Below are 26,396 nucleotides of genomic sequence, written 5' to 3'. Positions count from 1 at the left end.
TCATATGCTGCCTGCAAGTTGCCCCCTCTCTGCCCCCTCCTGTCCCCGTCCGGCCACGATTGCCTAGTCATTTCCAATTCCTTCTCGTATTGATCTTCCTGTAGAAATCAGTTTTGTAATTAGCTGCAAATTAGGCCTTCTACTGGGGGTGAGCCTGCCCCCTGATTTATCACCAGAGTAATTCACTGTGATCGGAGAGAAATTAAAATGAACTCAATTAGGCTTTGGATTTGCTTTATGGGCCCTGCTCAGAGTTTCAGGGGGAAAAATGACTGTGTCGGTGTTTAATAGTCTAATGAAAGTAAATAAAGGTTATTCATTGTAATAAAGCCAGGGACTCGGGGATGAAGGGAGTCTACAGCCAGCTTCTCCTTCCCTTCCTTTGTTGGTTTATGGCTTGGGGCGGTTTAAAAAGACTTTTGATTTTCATTTTATTAAGACAAACAGCTTTCAGGATAAAAGGCGGAGTGTGGGGCAGGCGCTGCTGAAGCACAAAGCAGAGCTGGGCCGTGAGAGAGAAGCCCATGGGTTTTGGAACAAGCTCGTAGCTCCCTGGTTACTGGTACATTCTGAAGTTGCACATGTTTCCATACAATGACGTGTGCATGTGGATATGCAGAGGGGTGCATGTACGTGTCCATGTGGAGAGAGCTGTACATGTGTGTCCAAGCAGAGAGAGATGCATAAGCATGCATTTGTCCATGAAGTGGTATGTGTACACATACATAAGTGCCAAGATAGGCATACATGCAGCTGGTGTGGGTGTCAATGGTGCATGGGTGAGTGAAGGAGCTCACTCCCTGCCATGTCCCCCGCGTGCCTGATTAGAACCCATTTGCACCCATGTTGCCAGGCAAAGCCCCCACCTGCTCAGATTTGATGTGCTCCGATGTTTGAAAGACATCAGGGTAAGAAGGACGTTCAAAGACTCGATCTAAAGCTTCCAGCTGTTGCTGGGTGAAAGTGTCGGCACGAAGGTGCTTCCGCAAACTGTCCACGCTGCTCTGGGAGTCTCCGTTGGGAACCGAGCCCTCAGACACATCTGTGGGACACAGACAGAGAGAACAGGGAGTTAGCTCCACCCAGTCCCTCAGGAGAGGTGTTTGTTGGCTCAGATCAGCACGTGATGCAGTGCAAGGCCCAAAAGGGCTAGGAAAGAAGCACTCCTGCTGCTCCCCCCCCCCCACTCCAAGGGAGCTGCGCCTGTGGGAAGGGAAGGCTGAGAGGCCTTGGGGGTGAGCTCCTGTGCCCTGCCCTCACCCCTGGCTTCCATGGGGAACATTACTGTACTCCCACCCAGCACGCTTGGGGCCATGGAGAATGGCACTCAGCTCGGAGATGAGTTTCAGTTCCACTGATTTGCAGTGTTAAAAATCGCCAAATCTCCATTGCGGAGCGTAAAATGGGAGCAAAGCGCAGGGATTAGCATTGCTAGGGACCACCAGAGATGCAACTCATGCCAAAATGACGGGCCTGAGGGGTGGAGACATGTAGCCAAATCACAGCATGCCAAAAACATCTGGAATTTAGGGAGTGCTGTGGTGCGGCATCAAAAGATGTGGCAAGTTTGTCTGTATTATAACAGCCTGTTCCATCCAAAAAGAGTCCGTCCCTGTTCTAACCACCCTTCCCGCCAGAGGCGAGTCCATCCGCGTTCTAATCCCTGTTCCCGCTAGAAGCGAGTCCATCTGCGTTCTAACCCCACATCCCGCCTGAGGCGAGTCCGTCCACGTTCTAATCCCTGTTCCCGCTAGAAGCAACTCCGTCTGCGTTCTAACCCCACTTCCCGCCTGAGGCGAGTCCATCTGCGTTCTTAGCCCACATCGCGCCCGAAGGGAGGCGAGTCCGTTGGCGTTTTAACCCCCCTTCCCGCCAGAGGCGAGTCCGTCCGCGTTCTAAGCTCACATCCTGCCCGAAGGGAGGTGAGTCCGTCCGCGTACTAACCCCACATCCCGCTAGAGGCGAGTCCGTCTGCGTTCTAAGCCCACATCCCGCCCGAAGGGAGGCGAGTCCATCCGCGTTCTAACCCCCCTTCCCGCCAGAGACGAGACTGTCCGCGTTCTAACCCCACATCCTGCTAGAGGCGAGACCGTTGGTGTTCTAACCCCACTTCCCGCCAGAGGCGAGTCCGTCTGCGTTCTAAGCCCACATCCCGCCCGAAGGGAGGCGAGTCCATCCGTGTTCTAACCCCACATCCCGCCTGAGGCGAGTCCGTCCGCATTCTAAGCCCCTTACCGCTTGAGGCCAGTCTATGTTCTAACCCCCCTCCGCCCAAGGTCAGGATCTCCCTCTTTCACTTCCCCTTCCCCCCCTCTGTCTGCGTTCAGCTCTGTTTGTTAACCCCTCTCTGGCAGGCCTCTCTGTTACACCCCCATTCCAGAGATTGTGCCATCTCCCCGGATGCCAGGCTCTCTCTGAGTCGCCCAATCTGTGAGGCTCCCAAGTGAAACTCATCCCTCAGGACATGGTGCAGGGTGCAAGCACCCACTTTGGCCTCCCCCTGCTGCGTGTCATGGTGGCCTGCTTGTGGCAGGGACGGTGCCCCAATGGGCACCTTGCCCCCTAGAGCCCTGCTGTCTCTTGTCTGACCCTCCCGCCCTGGAGCGATTGCCTCCCTGGCATAGTTCCTACCCCAACCTGAGACCAGACTGCAGTGGCCCAGAGGAATAGCCCAGCCTGTTCCCTCCTGGCTGTAAGATATATCCCTTTATAGGTGATTATACGATATGATATAATCAATAGTACATTATATACAGTAACCTAGTACAGTGCCACTTGCACGACCATAGAAAATATTACATATTGATTTGTCCCAGCTGGCAGCCTTCCCCTGCAACAGCCCTTTCTTTCTCTCCCTCCTCAACCTGGGAGGGGGGCAGCATTTCCTGGCACTAAGCCCTTTTCCCCTCTCTCTGATCTTATTCCATGGGGCTATGTCCTGAAGTCTTTATTCAGGCAAAGCAAGGATTTCAGTGTGCAAGACTTGACTGTTGAAGAGCTAGGCGTGCTGGGTGCGGTGAGCTTTGGGTGAACTGGCTGTTATGTCAGGGGGCGATGTTCAAAAGTACCTCAGGTATTAAGGAGCACAAGTCTCAGTGGCTTTCAATGGGCTTGAAAATCATCTCTCCAGTTGCCGAAGCAGCGGTTAGGCTCTTTTGAAAATGCAGGCTGCCAGTTCAGATCCCAAGGAAAGCCAGTGTGGAGCTCTTTGGAAAATCTGGATCCATACTGAGAAAGAGGAGCATGTGTGTGTTGATGTATGTGTGTGCCCCAACCTGTCTGCATCTCTAGAGACCCCCATCTCTCTGGAGAGAAGGATGTGTATCTCTTGGGGTGTGTCTGAGTCAGTGGGCATGTCTGCACGAGTGTGGTACCTTGTATGTCACTGTGTGTGTCTCTCCACCTGGGTGCTGTGTGTACTGGTACAAATGTGTGATTCTAGGCCTATGAGGGCTTGCATCAATATGTGTACCTGTTATTTCAGTTATTTGTGTGTTTGCATGCCAGTGTGTCTGCATATCCGTGGCGTATCTAGGTGGCAAAGCTCCCACTGACTTCTGTGGGGCCAGATTTCACCCTCTCTGTTTCTCTGCTTGGCAGTTTACATGCTTTTGTGTGCATGTGCTTTTTGCATGTACATCTGTGTATCTGCTATGGTTCTGCGCTTGTGTTTTTCCAACGTCTCTGTGTGTATGTGCACGGGCACTGGCCAGGCTTGTGTGTATAGGAGCTTTCTTAAGTTGCTGCAGGAGTCTCTTTTCCTTCATTTATTCAGGGGCCCTTCAGATCTTGACAAATCTGTCACTCTAAATTTGCGAGAGATTATGGTGCTCTCTCCCCAGCACGGAGAGAGGTGATATATGATATCTGCTGCCTCTATTGATTGCCTGATCTGGTGGCAGAGGGCTGGCGAAATGAACTTGAAATGAACATCATGCCTCAACTCATTGTGCGTATAATACACTACTTAATCCCACATTTTTCAGCCGCTATGGAATTCAATTGATCAATCATGTCCCACTGATAGTACTGTTTTTAGGGGTTATTGCTGCTCTGCTCACTGACCTTTTTATTTATTTAATTTATTTATTTATTATTTTTGTTGGTAAACTCAAGACCTGGTGATAAGACAGGGCCTGCACAGTCCCTGAGAGACGGGGCAAAGGATGAGAATGGGGGGAGGGAGGAAGGGAGGGAAGGGCCAAAGCAAGAGAGAGGAGGAGGGACTAGATGGGAAATGGATTTGAGCCAGGGACATAAGGAAAGTTATAAAGAGAAAGAGACACAGGGAATGCTCTAGCTCAAAGAGGAGTTATGGACTTGGTGCAACAATCGCTGGGTGAGGATCTCTGACCTGGGCTAAACCGGAGGTCAGAGTAGGCAATCAGAATGGCCCATGCTAACCTTAAAATGTACGAAAGATGAGGAATACAGTGCAGGAGGGAGGCGCGAAGGCTGGTCTGGCCTAGGGTCATCTCCTAAACTCTCCCTCGGGGTAAGAAGGATGGTTCTGTAGCCTAAGGCTTGGGAGAACTGGGTTTAATTCCCTGCTCTGTATGACCTGGGGTAAGTTATCAAGCCTTGCTTTGTCTCAGTTTCCATCTGTAAAATGGAGATCATACCACCTCCCTGCTTCACAGGACAAATACATTCAAAAACTTGCCACATGCTTTGAGATCTACCACTGCCAGGAGGTAGGTGTTTTTATTATACACACAAGGAAGCAGGGCTACAGTGCAGTGCTTTGAGCTCCCTACACTGCCCCTGAGAGGTGGCTTATGAGCAGGGAAGGTCAAAGGTTTGGGGGTTTCCAGGTGGAGTGTCGCCAGCTCACAGAGTTCCACCATTATGAGTTTGGCCTTCAAAAATAAAGTGAACGTAAAGGAGGTTCTATAATTATTTGTGTTTGCCTGCTGCCGTCAGACCCTGTCAGGTTTCCTTTTCAATTGCAACCACAAGGGCTAGAAACTTACTTCTGTTTTTTAAAAAAGGGAGCTGAGATTCTCACCTAATCACATGACTCCAGGAGCTGGGGCCATAGGGAAAACATCAAATTTCATGAGAATTGTTATAAAATCCCCAGGGTTAACAACATCATGGGTGGGAGAGAAACAGAGGAGAGAGACACTATGAAGAAGGGATGGATGATGACAGAGGACCCTGGGTCAGAGTGAAGGGAGGATTTGGGGGAAAGAGTATGGGGTGGGAAAGGGGAGGAGATACTGTGGAGAATGGGCATCGTGATGGGCCAGGGGAGACTGTAGAGAGTGAGACGTAAGAGGGAGGTCCGAGGGATGGCTCAGGAGTAGAGGATGCTGGAGAAAGAGCCTGGGGCTGTTCAGAATGAGGAAGGGCAAAGAGAAGAGCTCACGGGAGGAGAGGAGCTTCTGTGTGTGGGAGGGCTCCTGGAGGAGGGCGAGGGTCATGGGGAAGGCTCACGGGAAGCCGGGAGATTCTGAGAGGAGACAGAGTTCAGCTATGGAGGGACCACTGTTAGGTTTGGTAGAAAGGAAGGAATGACAGAGCAGGGCGTTATTATGGTGAAGTGAGGCTGCAGACAGGCTTATTGGACAGGTGACAGGCAAGAAAGTGCCCAGACAGGTAACTTGGCAACACTTTTGGGATTGGCAAGAGAACCCCCCATTCGTGCCTGGCCCAGGGACCCCACCAGCCCAGTGACACAGGGCCCCCATGTTGGATTAGGAAGGCCTGCACGAACAGCTTGAGAGGTGGACCACAGACCACAGTCACAATCTTTCTTACAACAGTGTGTGAATGGTGTAAGTACAATCAGAATCAATCCTACACACATAATGGGAACCACATCTGCTCCCAACGGGCTGCCAGGAGAACCTGAAAAAAATTGCACAACTGGCATAACCGCCTGACAAGAGACACATCAACACCCCTGTGTGTGTGACAGAAACACCCCAACTGGTAACACGGAAACACACTGCCAAGTGACACAGAAACACACCCATGGGTATCGCAGAAACAGCCCTACACGTAACATGGAAACACGCTGCCAGGCGACACAGAAACATCCCCATGGGTGTCACAGAAACAGACATACAGGTAACATGGAAACACGCTGCCAGGCGACACAGAAACATCCCCATGGGTGTCACAGAAACAGCCATACAGGTAACATGGAAACACGCTGCCAGGCGACACAGAAACATCCCCATGGGTGTCACAGAAACAGCCCTACAGTTCAATGTGTTTCCATGTTACAGGTGACACAGGGACACCCCTGTATCAGAGAAACAGCCCTGCAGGTGACACAGAAACACTTACGTCTCTCATGAGAACATCCATACAAATGACATAACACTCACACTGTGCTCTCTTTGGAGCAGGGACTCTCTCACTGTGTGTTTGTGTAGCGCCTAGCATGGTGGCATTACCAATAATATTCACACTCGTAACAAAAATGGATGTATCTGACCTGCGGACACCTGCCTGGTGACACAGCAACACTCATCAGAAGTGCAGGGGGAATGCATCTGGGTAAGCGAAGCTGCGACAGAAACGCTGTCCCTCTTCCCCAGCTTTGTCAGCCTCGGGGTGGTCCCCTCCCACCTGTCTGTCCCAGTGCTACCCTGCCTAGGGTGACCAGATGTCCTGATTTTATAGGGACAGTCCCAATATTTGGGACTTTGTCTTATCCAGGTACCTATTACCCTCCACCCTGTCCCAATTTTTCACACTTGCTGTCCGGTCTCCCTGTCCTGGCCCTCTGTCTGACGGCTGCCTCAGCTCTGTTCTAACCACACACACACACACATCTCTCCCCTTACAGCAACACTGCTCTTTCCCTTCCTCCTTTTCCCCTTCTCTTTTCTCCCCTCTGATGTGTTGCCAGGTCCCAGTGCAGCCAGGGCCTGTCAGGTATCTTTCCTGGACATCCCCTGAGGGGGCTTTCACAGCAGTGCCAGTTGTTGCAGTTTCAAACTCAATTGTTCTCCTCGGTACTGAGGCAAATGGAGTCATTAATTACCTTCCATCGGCTGGGCCGAGTTCAGAACGCGATCAATACGCAACGCTTGTCATTCACGGCAGCCAGCCCTGCACACCCCCTTGCTCTCACTGCATTCAACACAGGCCCACGGAGCTTTGCTCCAAAGCCCTAGGGCAGCTCTCCTGGAGAGGAACCAAAGCCCCAGCTCTGGAAGGGAGATTAAACCTCCTGCTCAGGGTTCAAGCTAGTCTTTGATATGGGACGCCAGGAAGAAACACAGCAGGGCATATCACTCCACCTCTGCTCACTGCAGGGTTCTTCCACTTCCCTCTGATGCATCTGGTGCTGGCCACTGACAGGATATTGGATGAGGTGGGCCTGGAGCCTGATCCAGTCTGACAGCTCCTGCATTTCCAGACACCTCAGTTTGGCCCCTCTATGCTTATATCAATACTAAGCTTTTGTGACACCGAGGAGGCCTTTACCCATGGCAGGGGGCAGAAAGCATATTATCTGTGCCGTTCTCTGGGCCCATCCAGCAGGGGAGGCTGAAATATGGGGGTCATAGCTCCCCCCAGAGGGCTCTGCCCTACATTTAGGGTATCACCGTCTCTGGGTGAATCAATTCCATGTCGAGCAGGGCTGCCAGAACACACAGGGCTTTGACTGAGGATATTGGTGCAGACGGGGTGGAAGGGAAGGGCAGGGATTCAGGTATGCTGACAATTCAGCTGGGAAGGAGCTCACGGGGATGGGAGCAATGTTTGAAGGGTGCCAGGAAGCTGGGGAGGGTAATGAAGTGGAGAAGGGGTGTGTTAAGAATATTGCAGTAGTGGGAGGTTTCGCAGGGAAGCAGGGATAGTGGGTGGGGGGGGGTTGGTATCCTTTTACCTATCCTTGGTAAAAGGATATTAGCCTTCAAAAGAACCAAATATGTGTTCAAACCCCCATGTCCATATGCATCGGGTAAACCTATGTGTCTGAACCTCTTTATGCAAACGCCAGGTCAACAAACCTATGTCAGTTTGTAACCAGGGATCTCTGTCACCAATCAGCATACAAATTAAGCACATTTGCTGTGTATCTGGACAGGTGGAGGGACAAAGGGCAGCAAGGTTGTGTGTTCTGGTTGTGTGTTCTGGCAATATACAGCTAGGATTATGAATCTATGAGTGAGGAAGACTGCATATACACAAATGTGCATGGGTACAGAATGGATAATATGGTATGTGCATTGGGCATTTAATACAGGAGGTGCAAAAATACTCTTAATTGTGGGGGCTAAGGTGCATTTAATATTGTGTGAGTGTGCAAATGTGCATTGGATGAAGTCTGTGCATGCAAAGAGCATGCAGTTAATGCTGTGTTTACGTGTGCAAATGCATATGTATTAAGGTCTGTGTGCAAATGTGCATTGGATTCCTGTGGAGCATGCAAATGTGCATTTAATGAAGTGGGTGTGTGCATACACAAATAAAATGCATTCAATGCAATTTGCAAATGTACAAATTCAAATTCAGCACAGGGTTTGCGGGACACCACAGGTATTGAGCACGGTCTCTGTGTCTGGTTGTATGCCTGAGGCTGTGAGAGAGCATGCTCATCTGCACTGAATACAGCTGCAGTGTGCATGAGTAAAGGCACTTTTGTGTCAGCGTGCACACAACTGCCGTATGCACATGTGCCACATGTATAACCATGCTACATGGCTGTGTTTGAACGAGCACGCACGTGCTGGTGTGTAGTGTTGGCGGTTGTGGCTGTGCTATTTCAATGTAGGGTGTACTGGTGGCTGGCTTATGTGTATCCAGTGCAGCTTGATGGCTCTCTGTGCCGTATTGGAGCCCCCGGGGCAAATTCTGCTCTCAATTCTGCTGTAGTAAACCTGCAATGACTCCAGTTACCTCAGTGGAGTCACTCTGGGTTTATACCAGTGTAACAGAAAACAGAATGAGGGTCCAGTAACTCCTGCTAACTGTGTTCGGTTTGACCCTTTAGAAGATAGAAATGCAGTGGTCCTCGGTGTGCGTACTTCCCTTGTTTATATCAATGGAGCAGTAGCAATGGTACTACACAATGGGCCAGACCCCTGACTGGTATCAGTCAGTGTAGCTCCATTCATTTCAATGGAGCGATGCTGATTTATGCCAGCTGAGGATCTGGCCCTCCAGTCCTCTCCCCAGGTGGTGCATACATTTCCTCTAGCATGGAGCCGGCAGGGAGAATGCTGCTGCCCAGCTAATGCAGAGCAAACAGGGCTACTGCAGCTCTGTCTCTCAGGACAGAAGACCTACTTGGCTTTGTCATGGGGTACAGCTCTTTCCCTTCAGATCTTGAGCCTGTGTGTCGTGGTGCTGGACCTGCTGCGGATCCCTTGGTGAGTTTATTAAAAATGGTGGCTTTTGTTAGCTCAAAAGGACACAAGCAAGGCAAAAAATTACACTGCATGCAGCCCTAACTATGCTTGTTTAGAGAAACTGCTTGCATTTATGAAGCCTTTGGTGCGGAAAGCAGGGTTGCAAATGACTGCATCAGATCGACAGTAAAGGCCATTAATTTCCTGTTATGTTTTCCTGTGTTGGGGGCTTTATTAATTTAATTTTACACTGTCGAACAACAGCGAGTGCTGACACCGCCACGCTCAGAGGGGATTTTTTTTCCCCAAGCAGCGCTTTGCCTGACATGCAAATCAACACCATTACCGGAACCAATAAAGATGAGGAGGGGACGGTGGTACCCTTGCCACCCCATCTCCCTGCTTCTTGAGAGGCTCGGGTTCCCAGTCAGGGCGCTGGTGCCTGATTTAGCTATTGGCTGCCTGAGCTCAATTGACCTGACTCAAGCCCCAGGCAGCTCTATGCACTCCCCAGATTTTATTGGTCTCACCCATCCTCTCCTCCCAATAAAATACTCCTTACTTCGTCTCCCCTTTCTGTTCCGTTCTGTTCTCTCTCAATCCCAGACCCCATTCCCCCTACATCATCCTACCCTGGGTCACCTCAGAACCCACACGTCCCCGTCCTTTTGCCCCATTCCCATTATTCTCCCCTTCCCCCACGTACACACCAGCAGGGGCAAACGCACACTCCAGTCCTGAGTCAGGTGCCAGTGAATCATTTTATTGGACACTCTGCTGAGTCAGCAGTGAACCAGTGCCCCAGAGGGGGTGTTGTTAGAGGCTGCCATCTTTTTGATGTGCCATAAAACAAAGGCTCTGATCACTCTGAGTTGTTAAAATTCCCATGGCACTTTTTGCAAGAGTGCAGACATTAACCTGGCTGGCCTGACAAATTCCAACCTGAGTGATTACACACTGCCTAGCTAAATCCCCTGTGCAGTTTCAATTGGATACAGCAGTCTCCTTCCTAAACTGCTGTGTCATTGCTCTGCACTGTTCAGTAACATCTGTGCTCCACCCCAGACTTAGCTGCATTTCAGCGAGGACTAAAGTGGTTCCTATACAGTGAAACTTTCCAAAACAGCCTGTTTTTTTCTCTCACTAAGCAACTGAACTGTGACAGAAAGGTCACTGAAAAGTGCAACACACTGAAATACTGCATGCATGCAATGCTATAAAACACTGCAACTATCTGGGATGTGCACTCTACTTCAGCACCATATAAACAGAGTGTCACTGTACCCTAGTTCCCTATAACTCCTGTAACTAGCTGGGAAAGCACTTTGGGATCCTCCTAAATGAAAGGTGCCATATCAATGTAAAATGAAAGTGATGAAAAACAGTCCCTTAAAGCAATATGAGGCCTGCTCATCATTAGCAAAACAGTTCCAGATACACAAAAGGGAGCAGGGCAGAAAAGAACCCGAAAGACCTTTAAGGCCCTACAGGATATTTATTTCTCCCACTGGGAGGCTAAGATGCACCCAGTGTCATAGAGGTGAAAGCAGATGGGACTCAACCAAATCCTTCCAAAATATGGGAATGTTCAGATCTGAATGCAGGGTCAAACTCTGTGCTTGGGGCCCACCTCTCTAGAACTTCCTGCCTTCTCCCCCCCAGCCCAGTGTTCCCCCCAGCCACAAAAGCCTTCACCCCTCTGGGAGCCCGGTTATGGAAATGTTGCACCACCTCCTGCAATGGCATTGATTGTGGAGAAGCGTCTCCGGGAGGGTTAGCAGGTCCTCCAGAGCCTGGTGCTTGTTTCATGTGCAATTGGTGTCACGTTAAAGTTTAATTAAGTGCCTAGTGAAGACACTTCATTAGGAGCCTGTCCCAGGGAGACATGCAGACCCCCTTGCTCGGCCCACCAGCTGCGCCCATGGAAATTCTCTGCCTCGGCAGCTGTATGACACCTGTGAGCTGCTGAGAAACACAGCACGAGGGGGAGAAGGGAAGCTCCTCAGCCCGGCCTGGCTGCCTCCCTGAACCAAACAACACCCTCCGCACTCTCAGCCCCCGCAGGCTCTTTCCTTCCCGCCCGGCTTGGGGGAAGGGGAAGAACTAACCCATACAGCCCATGGAGCTGGCCACGACCGATCTCGGCAGAGAGCTACATGGAGGGAGAGCGAGAGAGATCAATAGGAAGGTGGACATAGGCAATTACTGAGGCCTTTATTCTCCTTGACACTAAGACCCCTCCCTTTACACCACTATGGCAGCCTTAAAGTGGGCAAAAATTACATTGGGACCCACTTGAAGCTGCCAGAGCAGTGCCAAGGAGCTTTCCTAGAGATGAGAATGGGGTTCAAGGAATTATAGGCAGATTAGACAGGCAGGTAATTCATCCCCAGGGTCCTACAACTACTGGAGACGTCCTCGATGCACAGGATCATAACCTCATCCCAGCCTCGGCAGGCTGACCCAGCCAGTGGGCGCGTCTGTTCTAGGAGCCATTTGGCAGCAATGCCGGAGTTTGGAGGGGATCCAATGTTCCCTGAGAGGTGAATTAAAACTTCATAAACTGTGTTTTCTTGAATGCAAGTTCCTGTGGCACAATTCAGCCAGAGCGCCTTCTCTCTCTCCCCATCTCCAATCACCTTCCCCCCTCTGCTTCACTCATAGTGGACTAATCGCTAGGTGAGATCTCCCCACCTTCCCCTGGGATCAAGTGGAAATGCAGCTGGAGGATCTGATGCCGTCCCCAGACAAGCAAAGAGCTCCTGCTCTTCTTTCAAATAAGGACAACCTTTCTAAAATCCCCAACTTCGGGGGATTTCCCCTGGCTCAGACCAAGAACAAGGTGCTCAGTGTGTTCCCTTAGCAGACGAAGACTTGCCTCTGGAGGGGTGGTTTCCATCTGCGGGCAACAAACAACTCTTAATGTTACGTCATCTCCACCGTTGGCTTGGGAGCACAGAGACGGCCAAATTAGGAGCGAATCGGCACACAGGGGATTGACTGTCAGGCCCCAGAGCCGCTTGGATGTGGTCGAGGAGAGAGAACACGAGCCATCCTCCACCGACGCCTCCATAAAGGTTGGGATTTCTGAGGCCGCCGTTGTCTACTGCTGTCAAGGTCAGCAGGTTCGGGTTCACTGAACGGTCAGGACGGTTTGAATTACCGGCGCTGCCTGCCGATTCCCTCGCTGATTGCGATCCGTCTTCCAGCGCCTGGCCGTGGGATGCCGTTCCCCGCCTATGTGCCATGCACAGTGAGGGGGGGAACGGGGGACGCACAGGGATGTGGGAGAGGCAGGAGCTCTCCAGAAAGGAGATGAGTTTTCAGCCACATTTCAAGAGCGAAGTCAAAGAGAGTGGGGGACCCGCAGCACGCTCTCCGCACACAGGGAGAAGGCGGAGAGAGATGCATATCCCATGACTCTGAGGACACCCCAGCTGGAGATTATGCTTTCAATATTCACCTCCCTCTGGGGACTGAACATCCCTGGTCCCCTTTCCCCAGCTTGGAGATCTCTGAACTCCCCCCACCCCCCATCTCCACCCTCTACAGAAATGACGGGAACTAAAATTTACCAAGCCCTACGAGGGTGCAGAGGGGGACTGTTGGCCATGAGCTCCATCCAGTTCTGTGTACATGACTTTAGAGGTTGGAGAGCATGGAAAGATATGCAGGCCTCTACAGAAACCATATTGCAGGGCGGTCCTCTGCCCCAAACACAGCTATATGTGTGAACAGGAAAATAAAGGGCTGAGCTAACTCAGTGTGCTCCTAGATTCATCGCCCCCAAGGGGACATGACTGCTGGGCTAGGGTGCAAAGTTTCTGTAGGGAGGAGTGACATGACTTCAAAATGTAACGGTCACCCCAGCATTTGTGCGAGAGAAGCAGCATGGGTGCCAGCGTGAGTGGGCGCATGTGTGTGTGCATTGCATGCACAACAGGTGTGAAAGTGTGCAGGCAAGGGTGACAATGTGCACACAAATGAGTGTGACCTGCAGGGACGAGAGAGTGATAGTGGACTCACGTAAATAGCCTTTGCCATTGTATGTTACATATAGGCTTGGAAGGGCTCCATTTTCACTGGTGAAGGTCTATGGACATTGACGTCACTGTACACGCGCAAACTGATGAAACATTATTTCCACTGATAACTGAAATCTACAGCTAGGCAAAGTAAGCGAAATGCTGCTTGCAAACTTCTTAGAGGTCAAGGCTATTTCCTTTGTATACTTTGACGTGATGTTGATGGTCATTAAATAATTATTATCTGCCCCCCTCCCCGATTTTCTGCAACTGTGGAAATTTAAATAGATCAAAATTGAAAAAAATGCTTAAAAAGAAACATTGAAGTTATCCATTGAAATTATAAAAAAAATAAAAGTTGACTTCTGCCAAGCCCAGTCTCTTGTGTGGTGGGACTGTCCAAGTCAGAGACTGAGGCTGTGATAGGCTGACCATAGCTGTTCACATACACTCCCAAGACTCAGCCTTCTCCAGGCCGGCAAAGTCAGAGGCCCAGACCCTACCCGCTGCCAGATACATCCTACCTGCCCCTCACTCCCCATCCTACCCCCTCCAGCTGCAAAGAATGAAGGGGGCAGTACCCACTGTCTTGCTGGTTTACATTAATGAGATACACAGAGCGTAATCCGGCAAAGGATTCAGCTCTACAAAGGGAAGTAATAGCAGGCTGCCATGCACAGAGCAGCTCAGGTAATTGGTTTATCTGTCTAGAAGCAGTGGTAGCAATCTCTGCACAGACAGACTAGCAGTAAAGTCTCTTCCTTAAGGCTATTTCCTTTGTCTTTTCAATTGCTTGCACATCCATGTGAGATAGAGAGAGGGGGGGGGAGAGAGAGCTAGAGAGAGAGGGAGAAATGTTAATTTGTGAATTAATGGCTTTTCTCAGCAGAATTGTAAATTCAAATGTCACCTCGCCCGGTGACACTGCGGCTGGGCTGCTGAAGAAGCAGCGATCACATACCACCACCCCCCAACACACACACACTGCCGTGCACCTCCCCTCCCCAAAAGATAGCTGCAAAGTGGAACATGGTACTTTTAATTTGCAGTCCCACCACAACAAAGGTGTGCCACCAGGCTTGCGCGCTCCAACCATCCTGGCCAGAACCCGGACAGCTTGCCCGCTGCACCTCACGCCCCATTTCAAACATGTACAGCTCTAGTCCAAGACAACACATTATCTCACCCCACCCCCGACTAATCAAAGGATGATTGTTTTTAAGGGAGGGCTTTAGAACGGATGCTGCTGCAGCCCTCTCGTCTCCTGCAATAATCAGGTGAATTAATGACCCTGAAGTTAAAGTGAGCGCGGGTACTTGGGCGCTGCATGGCGTAGGGGAGAAAGCCTTCATTGTTTTCGAGCAGGAGGCGGGCAGCAGTGAGGGAGATTCATGGATGGAGATTGAATATGCAATTTTCTTTCACCTTGCCAAGAGCTGCCCCTGGGCTGTGCCTGGCCTAAATTTTTTTTTCCCTTTTGCCATCTCTGCCTTATCCGGCCCTCCCACCTCCCTTCCATTCTTTCCAGAAAATTACCTTCAAAATTGATTTCCACTTTTACAAACAAATATAATGGGAACATGAAAAAAAAAAAAAAAAACTTGGGCTGTGATGAATTGGCGCTGTCAGGTGCTTCCAAGTTGCCTTTGTTTTTGTTTTATTGCCCGGTAGGTTGTTTGTTTTGCCAGCAGCTGGTACTAGTGCCCCTACCTGCCCCATCATCAAGGTACACGACCTCCATCATGGTGATACCCCCGGTGTTATCACGGTGTTAACCCCGTTACTCCTGATTCCCCACCTCGCCCATAGTATTGCTGCTCCCCATCACTGAGAAGCTACCAGTCCCATTACAATGCTACCCCAATGCTACCGCGATGATACAACTGAACCCCCATCACTGTGATAACAGCCAATCCGAGTCACTCGGCTACCCCAATTCTCTAACACCACCAATCCGAGTCACTCGGCTACCCCGATTCTCTAACACAGAATCTCACCCCGGCCCCTCCCCCGCTGTCCCCCCACCCCACAGCCTCACCTGTCTCCGTCCTGCCGCTCTGAGCGGCATGGTAAAGGGGCGGGGAGGGGGTTGGATAAGGGGCAGGAGGTTCCGGGGGGCAGTCAGGGGATGGGGAACAGGGAGGGTTGGATAGGGGGTGGGATCCCGGAGGGTGGGGGTGTGGATAGGGGTCAGGGCAGTCAGGGGACAGGAGACGGGGGGGTTAGATAGATGTGGGAGTCCCAGGGGGCCTGTCAGAGGGTGGGGATGTGGATAGGGTTCGGGACAGTCAGGGGACAGGGAGCAGGGGGGGTTGGATAGGGGGTGGAGTCCTGGGGGGGTGTTTAGGGGTGGGGGGTCCCAGGAGGGGGCGGTCAGGGGACAAGGAGCAGAGGGGGTTGGATGGGTCGGGAGTTCTGAGGGGGGCAGTCGGGGGTAGGAAGTGGGAGGGGGCGAATGGGGGTGGGGGCCAGGCTGTTTGGGGAGACACAGCCTTCCCTACCAGGCCCTCCATACAGTTTTGCAATCGCGATGTGGCCCTCGGGCCAAAAAGTTTGCCCAGCCCTGCTCTAACACCATGGATCCGAGTCATTAGGCTACCCTGATTCTATAATCCCACGCTACAACAGATCCCCATCACTGTGACTTGGGCCTGTCACTACATAGACTTGGCTCCTATTGGCATGTTACACAGATCCAGTTTTGCTACCTAGGAGCTTCATCACTGTGTTACTCCTGTTCTCCTTTGCCACGTCAAACTGACCTTCCGTGCTGTTACCCCGACTGTACTGTAATGTTACATCAAACTGGGGCATCGCCATGTTACCCCATGTTCTCATTTGCCTCATTGCAACATAACCTCTGATTCCCATTGCCATATCATCCCGATCCCCACTGCCATGTTCCCCTGATCCCATCACAACTTCACCCCTGTGCCGCATTGCCATGTTACAACATCACCCCTGCACCCCATTGCCATGTTAGCCCTGTGCCCCATTGCCATGTTACAACATCACCCATGCCGATCATTATGTTAGCCCTGTGCCCCATCGCAGCCTCCCCCTTGCACCCTATTGCCATGTTACCACTAATCCTTGTCACATCACCACCCAGCGCCCCATTGCCATGTTACCCCGGTCCCCCATTGCCATGTTACTCCTGATCTCATTGCATCATCCTGCCACGTATTACCATATAACCCCTGATCCCCAACACAACATCACCCCTGCATTGCACTGCCTTGTTACTGCTGATCCTTGTCACAATATCTCCTGGCGCCCCATTGCCCTGTTACCCCATTGCCATGCTACCACCCATTTCCACCACTGTGCTCCCCCATCCCTCCTCACCTTCTTAGCCCTGACTCCAACCACCATGTTACCCCTGACCCCCATCCCACTTAAAGTCCAGAACAGATTCAAACATCCACCTCTTTGCATGCAGACAGCACCAGTGAATACCTGGACTGCAACAGGCAGAAAGACCCTGAGACCCCAAGAGATGGATGTCCACCAAGAGATCTGGGATGAAACACACAGAGAGGACACACAAGGTGGACCCGGGAAGGTGCTTTTCTGAAGCATTGCGAGGAGTTTTAGCTGCGTAATTCCCATTGGACATGTCAATGGGAACTGGGTAGCTAAAGTAACTCACCTTCAGAGACACAGACAGAGGGGATCTCCAGAGTTCTTCCACCATAGACACGTGCAATCCCCTGTGTCCAGGTCTCCTGGGCTCTACCCAACACAACTCCAGAACAGCCAGTTGCTACCCCCAGCTCCAGCTTTCTGTATACAGAGGGCTGGAAGTGGTCTGAAAAATGGGGGGTCTGTTAAAATCCGGGAGCTGCAGCTGTGATAAGATTGAGCTAAAGCCCATCAGCAAGCTGGCTTGATTGTTAAATTTCTCTTTTTGCTAGGGTTGCAACCCCTTGCAGCCCCCTCGCCCCTTCAAGCACTGTGTATATCTTGCAGCTCACGGCAACAAAGAATGCCTGCTCTCTTTAGGGTAATACCTTAACGTGCACAAGGCTCTGACAGCAACTTGTCAACCTGAACGCACATCCACTGATGTTAACACACAAATACACAACACTCACACAAACTATGCACACAAATGCCCAACTCTTGCACAAGTACACCTATAGCTAATATACATACAAATACATACACATACACAGCACCTACCCACATACATAAAAATATACACACAAGCACACCCCATTCACAAAATATATATTCATACACAACACTAACGTGAATCCAGCTACACACAACAATGCACAATACTCACACAAATCTACAAAACTTCACACTGTTCACACAAATACACTCAAAATATGCACACAGATGCAGTGTTCACAGAAATACACAGCATTCACAGAGATGTACAACATGCCATTTCTCACAATGCACAAATTAATATGCACACTGCTCGCACAACATGCTCAAAAATCCAAATACACACGTTCCACTCTGCCAAGGACAGATGTACAGACAAGTGGAAACCAGTCACACTAACACACACAAACATAACAAACAAATACACATATGTTCTTGGAGCCACAAATACAAATGCAGAGAGGTACACACACACACACAAACACACTCCAGGACAGATCCGCTTGTCCTCAGTATTACTGATCCATGGCAAACTAAACAGCAACTCCAGCTTTGCATGTGTTCTGCCTAACCAGCCTTCTTTTAACTCTGTCTTACCTACAATTCTGCTCAGCAGAGGCACATCCGTCACACACCTCCCCACCATCCCTAGCGCACACGCACACACACACACACACTCAGGCTGGCTTCAGAGCTGTCTCTTTTGCTTACAGACAGATCTCATGCAATCACAACCCATATTTCTGGCACAGTCACGCTGGCACCTGCTAATTCTGCCCTTTTTCATCAGTGCTGTGCTGCTTATGCCTTGTTCTGCCATCACCTCTTCCTCCTCTCTTCTTCCACGCACGCTCTGCCCTCTCTGGCCATCCTTCCGCAGTTCGCTCAGAGAGGTGCGGGGCAGCTGGCAGGTGTCGCTCATTTCTACATTCTAATCTCTTGCTGTTGGGAGTCTCACCAACGTCAGGACTATGGGGGCTTCACAGACAATAAACTGCCTCTTGGAGCTACAACTTCATCTGGTGCATGAGGGAGCTGTTAACTACACCTGCCTGCATTGACACAGCCATGCTGTAGGTTCAGCACAGACACTGCTGCTTACAGGGATACAACACGGCCATGGGCAGGCACAGCCACGCTGCCTGAAACAACACAATTGTAGGGCAAGGGGGATAAAATCACAGCACGAAACAACACAACCACACCTCACACACACAACCAGATTTGCCAAAAGTGACACATCCAACACCCACCTACGACAATAAGAACACATGGCTATCGCATGGGGCAACACAACTACACCCATCTGCAGTGCCACAAACACAATCATTCACCTGCAACAGGGCAATCGTACAGAATAATGTGAACACCCCTCTGGGGTGACACTGAAGCACAGCATGAAACAACACAACAACACCACAGACAATGTTGCCAGGCTTTACCTGCAGCGACCCCGCACACTCAGGTGTCTTTTACACAACCACACGGAATGACACAAACTCATCCAACTGCACTCACACCAACACACATCAGATGCAGCGATACACTCCCATGGCGTAATACAAGCACCTTGTTTGCAGCACTGCATTTAAAAGCACAAAGGCGTATCCCTGTAATGACACAAACACTCCTCTTCTTGCTGCTACAACCAGCAAAAAGCAACCACACTACCGATAATGGGATAATCCCACTACAGACAACATAAATACGCTACCTGTAATGCCATAATCATGGAAGATGGAGCAACACAACTACACTCCCCAAAATAAACATGGTACAACATGATAACACTGCCTGAAATGACAACATCTCAGCACTGCAATAACACAACCAGATGGTACAACCCTACCACCTGCAATCAATGACAACATCTGTTGCAATGACACAACATCCTCAATGGAAATGACCCAACAATACTGCCCGCAATGATGTACTGATGATGCCTACAATGGAACAACCTCACTGCCTGCAGTGACACAAACACACCATTAGGAATGATTCAATCATGCCTCCTTGAACAACACAATTGCTTCAGCTGCAATACTGCAAAATTGCAAGCAATGATGCAGCTATACCGTCCCACCAGCAGTAATGGTAGAGCCCCCCAACATGAGCACCACGGCCATGCTGCCAGCAATGACACAAGCAAATCACCTGCAGTGACAATCATACCACTGCTAGTGAGATAACCATGTGGCCTCGAACAATACAATTGTACCACAACGTCAATGACACAACCAGCTGCAGCAAGTCTGCTCAAGCACATCACAAGCACAGGCTTCTGCACTCACATCACACCTGTCCTTGTGCAAAAGTCTCCATCCTTATCTTCACGGCATGGGCCTGGGGTATGTAAGAGTCCAGAGCTCCTGGATGGAGATGGTGGTCGACAATTCCACTCCTTTGACCCCGAGGAATTCAACAATAAGGGTAAAGCCCATCTGTGCAGCGATTGCCAGTTCTGGACTGTGGACTGAACTCCCCTAGGAGCTAAGGGCCAGCCCAAACCTCCCTGCTTTCCACTCTAAAAGCGAGGCGCATATCTTCAAGAGGCCTTTGCTCACATAAACACGGAGCCATGTTAATGAGAAAAAAAACAGTCACCAAACTAACCGACCCAACTGAACAAAACAAATCCTTTTCCAAAACCAAACCACTCCGCCACACCGACGATTCTCCCCCTGGGGAGAGGAAGAACCACATGTGATGGATGTTAGTCACATCCTGAAATGACAGGACGCACCTTGAACACCACAATCATACCACATGCAATGACAGGACGCACCTTGAATATCACAATCACACACCCCCCCCGCCGCAATGACAGGACGCACCTTGAATATCACAATCACACACCCCCTGCCGCAATGACAGGACGCACCTTGAACACCACAATCACACCCTCCCTCCCACCGCAATGACAGGACACACCTTGAACAACATAATCACACCACCTGCAATGACAGGGCGCACCTTGAACAACACAATCACACCACCTGCAATGACACAACCCACCTTGAACAACAAAATTGCACCCCCTGCAATGACGTAGCCGTTCCACTTTGAACCACACAATTGCACCCCCTGCAATGACAGAACCGCCCCGCCTGGAACAGCACAATTGCACCCCCTGTGATGACACAGCCCTGTGCCCCACACTTAGATGTATATCATTCCAATCATCCAAACGTCAGACTACAAAAGAGAAGGAAAACACTGAACTGCATTCAGCCTCTCTCCTCCTGGGGATATCACACTGGAAGCACTCTGGGTATTATTGCCACTTATACTAACAACCACCCGTCCACCTCCTCTCCCACAAAACCACTGCTGATAGTAGTGCTGATAACGCTAACAGCCCTGTGGGTTTTATTACTGCTGATAATAATAATACTAGACACATTACGGCTGCTCCTGCCAATAACATGCCGCCGATATGATCCCTGCTAATGCTGACAGTACTTGTGGATAATATCGCTGCCATTGTCAGCACCGCAGATCTGATTGCCAGTAACACCAGCAAATACTGCTATGATTGTCGCGGGCCACTACGAATAAACGCTGCCGTTGTTACAGCGGAGGAATTATCAACACCGGAACGGGAATCCAAAATGAGAATTTGGATCTATAAAAGAAATCTGCCCACGCCCTGCTCTTGAGAGAAAGAGCTGCCTTTAATCATGATGGTTTTCTAACGATCACAGTGGTCTCGCCTATCGTATGGAGCAAAAGTCCTCCTGGGAGCCTGAAGAGGCCAAGGGGTACAAGAGGGCACTGGGAATGGTGCTTTGATTATTCATTCATCCATCTCCCCCATATGAACCTACCCATCCATCCCCGTACGTGTCCACCTAGCTATCTAGTTTGTATATAATCCCCCTCACCATCGCAGCTGAGTGGAACTCATTTCTTTATTAGAATCGGTGGGTCTGAACAGGGTCTCCCCATTCTCTCACGTGCCCCTTCTGACCCTGTTGAAAGGAGGGAGAGAGGAGGAGGGGAATAGCCAATCGCTCTCACCACCGTGTCACTGGGGGCCTTCGTGTCTTCCCTCCCACGGCCATAGTGCTGCCATACCCGGCTGGACCTGCTGCGCGCAGCAGGGAGAGGGGCTCAGCCTAAGGCAGGGACCACAGGAGTAAGGGTCAGGGATCCTACTGTGGCTGTGATATGGGGACAAGGCTCTCTGTGGCCTTGAGCAGGTCCATTCCCCTCTCTGTGCCCGGTTCCTTGGGGACGGCTGGGTGGTAACAATGGATACATCTGCCCTACGGCATGGCCATGGCTGGCCCGGGTCAGCTGACTGCCTGGCCTCTGGGACCCTGCAAGAGGGGTGGGTTTCAGAGCCCAGGATCTAACCCAAGACCGAACGTCTACACTGCAATTTTATAACCCCGCAGCCTGAGGCCAAGTCAGCTGGCCTGGGCTCTGAGTCTCAGGTTTTTTATTGCAGTGTAGACACACACACCCCGCACCCCCAAAAAGTCTTAGGATTCACCTGTGAATGTCTACAAGGGGCTGGAATGACAAGAAGTGCTAAGTACTCATAGGGGGACAGACCCTGCAATCCCTACGCAGCCTTTAGGGACTGTCCCCTTCCTGACTCTGATTAGTGGGCACACAGCATCCCTTCCCACAGCCCGAAGCGATCCCCTCCACCTAGCCCCCCATCAGCCCCCTGAAAGTCCTCCCCTACAGGGACACCTGGCTGTCAGTGTCCCTCACATAGCCCAATGCATGCAGCCGTCTGGCTACCTCTGCCTGACTCGGGAGTTTGGCTACATCATCCTGACACATAATTATCTCCCCTCTTCTTAATCATCTGCACCGCTGTCTAATGCAGGCACCAGCTGCCGCAAGGATGAGCGGGAGCGGAGCAGGGGACAAGGGCGGAGGCTCCTCTCTGCTCTCTTTCCCCTCCAAGCCGCCCCGCGTGCTGCTAACGACATTTTCAGAACCAGGGGCAGCCTGGCTTGTCCCCTCTGCTCTGACTGGGACTTCCCGAGAGAGCACTCCCACTTACCCCATAGATGGGAGGAGGAATTGGCAGGGCTGTTCCCTGCCCCCTAGCATGGCTGGGACTGCAGATCTGCCTTCAAAAGCAAACTCTTGCTCTTTAAATGCAAGAAGCAAGCCCCAGCCAGGAACAGATGCAAGTAGATCACGGGTATGGACATCATTCAGCACCCACGGAACACACCGGGAAGATGATTCCTTACAGTACAAAATACCAGCGGCTTGCCAACAATCACCCCCTCCAGTCTCCCATGCCTCCCACCCCGTTCCACCTTGCAGCTAAGACAAACTGGAGCCTGCCAGACTAGGAGAGCGCTGCTGGAGAACAAGAGAAAGGTGCTGGATGCAGACACACCACCTTGGGAGAGCTCCTGCCAGGAAAAGAGATCTGAAGCAGAGGGACCTCCAGTTAGTACTGTTGGTTGGTGGGGCATGATGCCGGGGTATCCTTGGGAGGGCAGGATGGAGACATATAAGGGCAGATTCCTCGAAGGCACGGAACACACGCTACAAGATGCAGCAGCCACTGGCTGGTCTGAAAGCTGAGGGTGCTCAGCATCACACAGGGAACGTCCGACGACTCACCCGGCTTCTGGCTGGAAGCAGGGACTGCAGAGAATCTCCTTTCCTTAATAAATCAAATCTGGGAGGAATCAGAACAACCAGTAAAAGCTGCCCTGTATGTCTGGGTTTCAGATCCTTTTTTTTTTTTTTTTTTTTTGGTACTTTCATTGTACTGCGCCAAACAGCTCAGATTCTTGTACTGAAATCTAGGGAGTGGATCAGTCTGTCATGGATAATGTTTGGGATGTTTGGGAAGAGCAAAGTACTGATGCCAGATGATCTGCTTGGCATTATACCGAGTACTAAGGGATCCTGCCAAGAGCCAGATCACCGCAAAACTCCACTGCAGGTGAAACTTATCAAATCTGGGTTTTCCTGACAATGCCAAACACAGCCGTGGTGTACCTAGAGGTTTGCAAATCTATAGGGGAACCTGGTCCCTCAATTTCAAGTGAATCCAGCTCAATTTATGCTTTAGGTGTAACCATGAAAACTACCGGAGGGTTTGCATTCCAGTAGCGACGGGTCAAAACCAAAACCCTGGATCCTAGCACTCCCAAACTTTGAGACAGTAGTTCTTAACCTCTCCCTTAATGTCCACCCCTTTCCATAGTGGGATTGTCCCAGGACCTCACTGCCATCAGTCTGGGGACTGCATCTGCACCTGGGTCCTGATCCAACTCCCAGTGGAGTCAGCGGGAGTTTTCCCATTTGCTTTAATGGCGTCTGAATCTCTGCGTTCCAAATGACGCGGTCCCTGGTTTTCACCAGTAACCTGACAGGATGAGGCTGCCGGAGCGAAGTTTTGCTAGGGGTTACCGGGTTCATTTGAACCTGAAACTCAAAGTGAAACTCAGAAGTGCGTGAACCCTATGAGAACCGAAGCCATGGAAGTAGCTGGCACAACCCCCCATACAGCTCTTCTTCTTCAGCTGAGATATAGCCTCCACCTCCCCCCAGCCCACCAGATAACACGGGCTCCCTCCCATTAACTTACCCCCATTTGGCCTGGGGGTTGTAGGCAAGTCAGTCTCCTACTGCTAGGAGGCACCATCCACACAACAGACAAGAGTGGGAAGTGACAGATTAAGGCAGTGGTTCTCAATCAGGGATACACATATCCCTGGGGTCTGCAGAGGTCTTCCAGGGGGTACATCAACTCATCTAGATATTCGCCTACTTTTACAACAGTCTACATAGAAAGCACTAGCAAAGTCAGTACAAACTGAAATTTCATTCAGACAACTTGTTTATACTGCTCTATCTACTATGCCAGCATTTCTCCACCTGATGTGTCAACAGGGAGTCATGGGATGGGTTTAGAGGAGTCTCAAGTGCAGGGCTGGCATTAGGAGTGGCAAGCAGGGGCCCTACAAAGCTAAGATACATACCAAAGCCTGAGCCCTCCGCCCAGGGCTGAAATCAGACTCCTGACGGGGTACAGTAGTCTGGAAAGGTTGATAACCACTCAATTAAGGCACAATTGAATGGGTCAAACAACTCAGGCCTCACACTTTGAACAGTCCCTCCCCAATTTTGAGTGCATCCAAATACAAGAGCAGATTTAAGGCAACAAGTATGCAAGCCTTCCCCCCTCCTTCCCCCCCGAATGCTGAGACTCCACTCCCACTCCTTACACTGCCCACCTGGAAACACACCAGCGGGTGGGCTTGGCTTTCCAGCTTTTTGCTCATTCCAAGATCTATTTAGCCATTAATCCACCCCGGTGTGGGAAGGGGAGAAGAGAAGGAGCAATCTTAATCCCTAATTTCTGTGGGTTTGAGGGTGGGGGTCATATACTTGGTAGGTCTCCTGTACTGTGGCCTAATAGTAGGGCCAAATACTTGGTAGGTCTCCTGTACTGTGGCCAACCCCAGGGCCAAATACTTAGTAGATCTCCTGTACTGTGCAAGTAAGTCTGTTTGACGCAATGAAGGAGGCCAGCTGAAACTGGGGCCCTTAATGTCACTGTAAATACGTGGCTGATGGCACGTTGTAGAGAAAGGGCTGCTTGCACGGAGAATCTGAGAGTCACATTTCCTCCCACCCCACTGCAGGTGCTGAGCCGAGATGGCGTCAGGTTAGGAAGCAAGTGAGTCAGAATGACCTGGTTTCCCTGCAGTTCAAAGCGCGGGCACCTGCTGGCACCTGGGGAGTTGGGTTCCAGCCCTTTCCAGCGGAGAATGGGCTTGGGATCAGCTCCAGGAATGGAAGCGGCTGCTCAGCCCGCCGAGCAGATGTCTGGAGAATGTAGCCTGTCACGAAAGGCCTCGGAAGAAGAACATTCCAAGCCAGCAGGGCGGTGCGGGGAATCGGCCGCTGCTGCTAAAACTGATCTAGCCCTGGAGCAGCTGCAAGGCCTGGTTTGAAATCGGAGCCTGTGCATGGGGACAAAGAATATAAAAGGGGAGGATGAGCCTCTCCCCTCCCCCTACCTTCATCACGTTTCCTCTTCTCGCCATTCGACCGAGGAATGCCCAGGATCCCGTTAATGGAGTAAGAACCCACTGGATCATTGGAGGCACTGGAGACGGGAGGGGATGCTGTATTGGGAACTGGACAAAAGGAAAAGGGAAAAGGGCCATGAGGAGAGCAGCACAGCACTCAGGGAGCACCCAGACGAAAGCTACCCCTCCCCGCGCTCTCCTAGGAAAGCCCCTGGCACCAAACAGACCCCAGTTCGTGTCAGCAAAGGAGCCATAGACTGATATTCCATAGACTGACACGGCCTCTTGCTGCCTCTCAGTCTTGCCACATATCTCACCATACAGTAGCTCCACAGACCCCAGTGCATACCGTCAAGCAGCTACAACCTGCCAGTAGATCCCAGTCTAGAGCAACAAAAGCTCCCCAAATGCCTTCCAGTGGAGTCCCATGCAAGGTCTGCATGTGCCACACAAGCTAATGGCCACCCAGTCTGTCCAGGTTCAGCCAAGTGCCTCCCAGGAAAGCCCAGTGTACAGCGTTCTCTCCCAGTATGCCCCGTTCAAGAGGTACCTGTCGCATCACATCCCAGACATCCTCCCAGTGCAGCCTCCCCTCCAGGATACAGCCGAGCACTGGTGCACAGCATTTCAGTGCATCTCAGTACAAGCCAACACCTTCTACAATCTCCCAGTGCAGATCAAGAGCTCACAGTACGTATCCCAGTACAGATTAACACCATTGTGGTGCATCCCAGTACGGACCATCTTCCAGTATAGGCTAGAAGTCTCCCACTGCAACCCAATCATGGCCATCATCTCTCAACAGTTTCCAGTATAGCCCAGTATCCGCTCAGAAAACTCATTCAGAAGAAAGAGGGCAGGTGTGCAGGGTAGTACTCTGCGTTCCAGGAGGCATGCCACCACTTTCT

At 51.0% G+C, this 26,396-nt stretch overlaps 1 protein-coding gene across 5 annotated transcripts in view; it reads right to left on the bottom strand.

The window, feature by feature from the left end:
* PAX2 (paired box 2) overlaps positions 1-26,396 on the bottom strand; it is a 99,788-nt gene that overhangs the window by 30,837 nt on the left and 42,555 nt on the right. For 3 of the 5 annotated variants that reach the window (XM_077821372.1, XM_077821369.1, XM_077821370.1), the window contains exons 5-6: positions 25,477-25,596; positions 867-1,042 (exon numbers count right to left, since the gene is read on the bottom strand). In XM_077821372.1, the coding sequence (XP_077677498.1) occupies positions 867-1,042; positions 25,477-25,596 (296 nt within the window). Of the gene's footprint in view, positions 1-866; positions 1,043-16,722; positions 16,807-25,476; positions 25,597-26,396 lie in introns of all 5 variants that reach the window. The other 2 variants (XM_077821371.1, XM_077821368.1) reach the window with 1 other exon arrangement.

Source organism: Eretmochelys imbricata, chromosome 7 (genome assembly GCF_965152235.1).
Source record: "Eretmochelys imbricata isolate rEreImb1 chromosome 7, rEreImb1.hap1, whole genome shotgun sequence".
NCBI classification, from domain to species: Eukaryota; Metazoa; Chordata; order Testudines; family Cheloniidae; genus Eretmochelys; species Eretmochelys imbricata.
This window is presented reverse-complemented; position numbering and strand designations above follow the sequence as displayed.